This window comes from Poecilia formosa, unplaced genomic scaffold, assembly GCF_000485575.1.
Source record: "Poecilia formosa unplaced genomic scaffold, Poecilia_formosa-5.1.2 Scaffold134, whole genome shotgun sequence".
NCBI lineage: Eukaryota > Metazoa > Chordata > Actinopteri > Cyprinodontiformes > Poeciliidae > Poecilia > Poecilia formosa.
This window is the reverse complement of record NW_006800073.1, coordinates 1,268,935-1,275,926: the sequence shown is the minus strand read 5'-3', so window position 1 is coordinate 1,275,926 and position 6,992 is coordinate 1,268,935. Positions and strand designations below refer to the sequence as shown.

The 6,992-nt window shown below is 37.9% G+C and overlaps 2 protein-coding genes across 3 annotated transcripts in view; both read right to left on the bottom strand.

Annotated features, from left to right (window-relative positions):
* Nucleotides 1-6: 6 nt before the first annotated feature.
* Nucleotides 7-6,992, bottom strand: part of LOC103145014 (claudin-4-like) — a 129,574-nt gene continuing 122,588 nt past the window's right edge. For both annotated transcript variants that reach the window (XM_016676432.1, XM_016676431.1), the window contains one exon: nt 7-758. In XM_016676432.1, the coding sequence (XP_016531918.1) occupies nt 267-758 (492 nt within the window). In that variant the 3' untranslated portion in view covers nt 7-266. The remainder of the gene's footprint in view (nt 759-6,992) is intronic.
* LOC103144970 (claudin-4-like) lies at nt 2,536-5,578 on the bottom strand. Its single transcript, XM_007562166.2, has 3 exons — nt 5,503-5,578; nt 3,958-4,072; nt 2,536-3,363 (listed from the first exon to the last, which is right to left on the bottom strand). The coding sequence occupies exons 2-3, from the start codon at nt 4,069-4,071 to the stop codon at nt 2,827-2,829; spliced, it is 651 nt and encodes a 216-aa protein (XP_007562228.1). The 5' UTR covers nt 4,072; nt 5,503-5,578; the 3' UTR covers nt 2,536-2,826.

The window sequence follows — 6,992 nt, the reverse complement described above, 5'->3', positions numbered from 1 at the left end:
AGTTTTAATAATCTCTAGTGATCAGTGTAAAGAAACAACAAATTAATTGTAAATTAATTATAGGTAGTTAAAAAAACAGAGCTTACAGAATGTTCTAAATAAAAATTTGCAGAGTACAAGCACCAACGATAAGATGTGGAATCAGATCCAGTTATTGTTAGCATAAAGTATTTACAATCTCTGGTGTCGACTTCCCAGTTTTTACCAAATCAACCTTTTGTCTATCCGTCTATTGGACCCCAGTTCCTTCCATAAAACCTCTAAATTTAGTCGTCATTTAGACCTGGAGCTCTGTGGTATTTGACGGTTCCTCTTGAGCTGCTGGATCTGGGTCTGCCGAAGCAGCAGAGCAGAACTGCAGTCAGGATCAGTATCACACCAGCTGCCCAGCCGATATAGATGCACGCTCCCAGCTCTGTCTTCTGGCTCCGTGCTACGAAGGGGTTGTAGAAATCTCTTATGATGGTATGCGTCATCCAGCTGACCGGGATGATCACCAGCAGGCCGGCCAGCAGCAGGCCCACTGCAGCCATCAGGCTGAGTTTGGGCTTGGTGCCTTGGTTCTGAAAACATCTGGTCAAGTCGGAACCAAAGAACAGGAGGAAGAGGCTGAGCCCACAGAGGATGCAGCTGATGACGGTCATGGGCCGGCCAGCCTGAAGGTCAAAGGGTAACACCAGCAAGGAGTCGTACACTTTGCACTGCAGCTGTCCAGTGCTCTGCTTCACACACATCATCCAGAGACCTTCATAAATCACCTAAACACACAGAAACAATATATTACATATTCTAAATATGCTACACATTAAATCAAATACAAAACCTAATATATTTCTATTTCCAGAAACTTTGGACACTTCTTTGGGATTGAAATGAGTCATTTGCCAAACATGGGCTGAAAGGATGAACTTAATATCCATCGCTGGATGGATATTGAGTTCATCATGTTTTATTTCAGCACAGATTATTTTATTACAATCAAAAAACAGACGCCAGAGTCAGAGAGTTTGATGTTCTCCATCATGTGGATGTTTGCAGCAAGAGCAACTGGTTCACTTCACAAAATATATGGCATCATGAGGAAAGAACATTATGTGGAAATAGTGAAGCAGCGTCCGAAGCGTCTTTCAAACGGATAATGACCCAAAGCATAAAGCCACTCAGAACAACAAAGTTAATGTGTCTTTGTGGAGCCATGATGTCAAAATTAGTGAGCAGAGCTGAAAAGCTCACATGGCTGCATATCGGCTCAGTCAGCAGGAATGGAGCCACGTTTAAGCAAACTATAGTGGAAGAAACCCAAGTCTTTTATCTGTCAATACAGAGAAAAGANGAAGTTTATTCAACATTAGCAAAATATAAACACAGATTTACACACATTTGTAATAGAAATGCAGTTGGTATCGTTGCACATTCCCTTAGGAAACATAAATGATTAAAATTTTCTCCTTGAGTTGCGACACTAAAACCACGACCCAACATCCATCTAATAAATCCTCGGATCATCCTGAAAAGCTTAAAAATATGAAAGACAAAGGTAATTTTATCCACATTGCGAGTGATTTTTGATAATTAGAAGGAATTCAATAATTAACTTCTTCAGTTTTTTATTTCACTGGAAATAAAAATCAGTTTTGAAAAAGTGTTTACCTTTTTAAAAGTTGTGGTTGGATCAGGTGTTGGAGGTTCTTCTGTTACTTCTGATCTTAAGGTGGATCTTTGAATGTGAAATGGTGCAACTTTGGCTTCACTTATAAACTGAATTAGGAAGTTCAAAACTCTGTAAGTTTCATAAATCTGCTGTGGTTTGATGTCAGCAGATTAAACTGTTGGCGTCTGAGCCAAACGACCAAAATGCTGAATATGAATAAACAGTTTGTGAAGATTTTAGGATCTTTTTTATTTAAACTGAGATGTGCCGATATTAAAGTTTAACAAAGGGAAGAAAAACTAATGAACAGACGTAGTTATGTAAAATCAGAGAAAACTTTTATTTCTTGTTTGCAAATGAAAAATACAGAAGCAAAAGCTGAAATATAAGATAAAATAAAGTCAGACGGTAACATTTTATCTGAAGGGTTTGCATAATTTTGTAAAACAATATTCTTTTGCATATGAGATGAAGAATCAAACAGTTTTCTGTTTAAGCTATAAGCTATATAGTTTTCTGTATATAGCTTAAATTTTTATATATATATATATATATGTAAGAAAACAAAATGCTATTCTGTGAAATTGAATTTTTTGATACATTTTACTTATTTTTCCAAACACATCTATATCTCACCAAATATAATGTTAATGATAATCTGTTGTAATTATTGTATAAAAACAAAAATAGTTACAGTAAATGTTTTATCAATAGAAAATAAAGCAGAAAACTGAGAAACATGACTGTTTCTGTTGACTGTTTTTTAAACTGGAATTAAGAAACCATGAAAAAAAATGACAAATATAAAAATGTATTTAGTAAGCAAAAAATACATCAAAAGATAATTGAAATGTAATTTTAATGCATACAGACATTTATGGCTTTTAAAATAATTTTCCTTAGGAGCTTTGTGAAGTCAAATTTCAGGACATTTTAATAAAAATTCTGGGAATTTTGCCAATAGAAAAGTAAAAGTCCGATGTGTTACAGAGCACATGCCTTCTACTACAAAATGCTAAAAGTATGGAAGTGATAATTTGGTCCATTTATTGTCAGCATAATATTTACTATCTCTGGTGTCGTCTTCCTAGTTTTTAGCAAATCAGCTCCTTTGTCTGCCCGTCTATTGGACACCAGGCCCTTCCATCAATCCTCTAAATTAAGTTGCTTGGAGCTTAAACTCTGTCGCTGTGGTAGCTGGATACTAAAGCAAAGGAAGTGGCGGTTACTCCTCCAGAACTAACGGTTGTGGAAGAGGTTCTGGAAGAGATTCTGGCAGCTCCAGAGCTGCTGAGAGCACCAGCAGCTCTGGGTCTGCCAAAGCTGAGGAGCAGACCTTGAGTCAGGATCATCAGCATGCCAGCTGCCCAGCCGATATAGATGCTAGCCCCAATGTCTCTAGAGAGACATTGTTTGTTTCTCAAAATATTATGTGCCACCAAGCTGACCGGGATGATCACCAGCATGCCGGCCAGCATCAGGCCCACTCCAGCTGTCTGGATCATTTTGGTCTTGGAGTTTTTGTTCTGAATACATGTGGTGAAGTCGGCACCAAAAGACAGGAGGAGGAGGCTGAGAATACCAAAGATGCAGCTGATGGCGGTCATGGCCCGGGCTGCCTGAAGTTCAGAGGGTATGGAGTCAAACTTTGTGCACTGCATCCGTCCGGTGCTCTGGTTCTTACACTCCATCGACAGACCGTAATGAAATTCCTGTCCATCCAAAGACATAGAAACAGATATTTACATACACCTTATTAAGCATATAAAATCAGATAGAAAAACCAAATTAATTTCTGTTTACTGAATGTCAGAATTATGTTTTTATAGTTTTGAGAATAAATTACTATGACTGAGTCTTTAAACAGTTTAGGAAAGCCCAGATGATGTCAGGAATCTAAGTTTCTGATGAAGTTACAATATTTGGCTAATATAGAGGTAAACCTCGCTGTACCTCCCTGGAAATGAATACAAGAACCAGGGAAGGACTGCAAAGGATCTGCTAATGGAGACTATTTCTCAGTTAAAGCTCCCAAAATGGTTGCAAACAGTATAATGAGAAGCATTGTTGTGATGACATGCTGAAGACAGAGCAGAAGCTTCTTAAAGAGACAGAGGCCCAATGTCACGACGTAAAAATGCAAAGTTTATACTTCATAAATACAGCATTTTGTAACAGTTGTTATAATGATAAGCTGCTTAAATTACGCAATAAAACACAAAATAGGTTATAAAAATGACATATAAATGAACTAATAACTATCATGCTAATTTCAACCATAAAATGTCTTTTGATTATATGGTTACCGTATCATCCTGATGTCCCACGACCCAGCGAGGGAGGCCAGAACAGATGATGACCCCAATCAACCCGATGGTGCCGAGAGCCACACATAGCATCTGAACTGCAGTTGATGCCATTCTGCAAAGAAGGAGAAATTAAAAAACTGGGATTAAATCATTTTCTGTGATATATTCTGGGGTTTTCTTCTTGGCGTCCTCCATGCAGGATTGGGCCTCTAGCAGCGATGTGCACAGACAGACACTAGAGGGCGCTAGAGCACCTGCACCCTCAAAACCACAACATGTTTTCATGTTGCCTACATAAAAACGACTACATATAAATCTGTCCAGGAGAGACGTAGAAAACAGTCCATGCATTTGTTACTTCAAGGCTGGAACTTGTTTAGTGACAGAAAGTCCATAAAATACAGTTAAAATCCTTCATCTGATCCAGAACGCTGCAGCAGGAGTTCTGGTGAAAATTAAAACCATCATATTTGTTGCAGTTTTGCTCCATGGTTCGGTCCAACGCTTCAGAAAAACATCTAACCAAAAACAGAGCAGCTCGTTTTGCTCTCATTCTTCCAAATACATAATTATTATCAGAATGCACAAAGCTTTAGGTTGGTCCCTGGATAAAAATAAGGCAGAAATTATCCTATTATCCTTTTTTTAGAAGTATTGTAGTATCTAAGATACAAATTGCTTCACATAATAAACTTTTATTTCGTTAAACTTTACACAATTTTAATACAAGGCATTCTTTCAAATGTTTTATTCCACCATGCAACAGGAATTCTGGACAAAAAAACGTATTTCTCGAGGAATGAAAACAGAAATAACTTCCTTCATCTGTTTTAAATGTCATAAATCTTTGAGCTTTTAAACAAGCCCTGCTTAATTATTTTATCATAGTTTTGTAATTCTATGTTTATGGATAAATATGCTATGTTTCTAGTTTAAGTGTTTGTAGCTGTTTTTGTTATGAATGTGTTTAATGATGTGAACCCCAGAAAAAGTAGCCAAATAAACACACAATTAAATAAATAAACATTTCACCTATTTTAGCTTTTCTTCATTGGTTCCCTGTTAAATGAACATAAAGTCTTTATCAGCTCCATCAGAGATCTGGGTTAGTTTTGTCTGAATTATCTCTGAGTCTCTGCTGCTGGAGGACAAACTGAACGCTTTAATATTCACTCGGGTACATTCGTTTCCGCTCCAATTCTGCAATATTTGCAGTTATTTCAACTTTTACCTTCTTACTTTAATATAAAAAAATATATTTTTTTGTTTTGTAAATTCCCTTGAGAAAACGCAATAGAAAAAAACTGAAGAGAAATGAATTAGGTTTGTCTCCTGATGTGTCTAATTGCTGCCTACTCAAAAACATTGAGACAACTGTCATAAATAAATCTTAAGGGCACATTACAAATGTATAAATGATTTTAAAAAAGCCAGTCTTTGGCTCAAAAGGTTAATTTTGTGCACACTATGATGGAATTTTTATAGCTAAATCCGTTTTTCTTTGCAGTAAAAATACATAAAAAAGGTGAAAAAATTGCTTACCTTTCTCACGTTCTGCAGGTCCTTCTGTTGTGTAAGCAAAGTAGAAACCGTGTGAAATGGCACTGCAGATGTGGTTGTTGCTTCATGAAGGAAGTTCTGCTTGGTTTTGTGCTCATCTGTGGTTTTGTTTCATGCCAATGAAGACTTTGTGGTCATCTGAAGAACAGGATGTACCTTTTGACACCTCTAGCAAATGTTTAGAAAGATTTGATTTTGTGTACAATAAATAAAAGATGGCGTATCTCAAACTCATTACGTCTGAAGCTGGTTTCGAATGTGGAAAAGACGAAAGCGATGGTTTTCTCTCAAACTATCCGAGATCCCTCTATTGCTTCTCCCTGCTTTTAATAATCACTCGGATACTTTGGCATCCGAGTGATTATTAAACCAGCACGCTTGTGCTGGTTTGTGCAGAATTTTTTTTTGTTTGTGCCGCCATCATTTTAAAGATATTAATAAAAATGTTCTCCGGAGGTCACAGGTCAACCAGCCTGGACACGCCTGCTCACGTTTGCAAAAATGAGTAAACTTGGCGTCAATCAACTCGCCTATGTTGGAGCTGGTTTGGGCAGCAAATATTTTTGTTTGTGCACTTTTGGCTTTGAAGATATTAATGAAAGTTTAAAGGTCAAAATGTCAACCAGCCTCCCCACTTTTACCAAATTAAACAAAACCAGCAAAAACGTAGCGCACATGTTTGACACCGATTTAGTTTGATTNGGTCTTGGTCTCGAGACCGGTCTTAAGACCATTTTTTGATGGTCTCGTCTCGGACTCGACCGCATTTGGTCTCGGTCTCGGGCTCTGAGGACTCGACATTTTATTTCAAGACCAGTCGAGACCGCATCTGTGAAAATATCACTAAACATACAGCATGAGCATACTGTCCACTTTATTTGTTAACATCTTTGTTTTCAGTGGATGCAAAACGCTGATTAAAATCCAAGCAACTACGTGTTTCTGTTACTCCCCTCTCCCCCTCCTCTCCCCACCTTTCACTCGCGCACGGCACTCCAGGACATGCGCCATGGTTTTCTCTCAGCGGCAGAAAATGTTTGTCTAATCGTCAGTAATAGAATAGAGCTGCATAAATCATAAGAAATCCGATGGCCACAGCTAACTCAGCAGCGCTTCGCTTTCACAGACGGTGGAGACGTCTAACTTTTTTCGTCACTTAGAAAAGTAGCTCAAAGATGGTAAGATCCGTTGACGTGATGTTAGTAAAGCTAGCTGTACAGAGACACATAAGAATTTGTGATGAAAAATGTTGTCACTCACTGCCTGAATTATTGTGCGGAGATGTTGACTGACTTGTCGCATATATGGGACAACGCTATGTCCAAAAGTCTGCAATATAGTGATGTCACATTCAGAAAGAGTCGATTCTTCTCCACGGCTCTTTACTTATTAGATAGGACTGGAGTGTCACTGAGAGCCGTTGTTCTATCAGATAGCCATACGCTGTCAGAATAGCATACATGCAGTGAGTA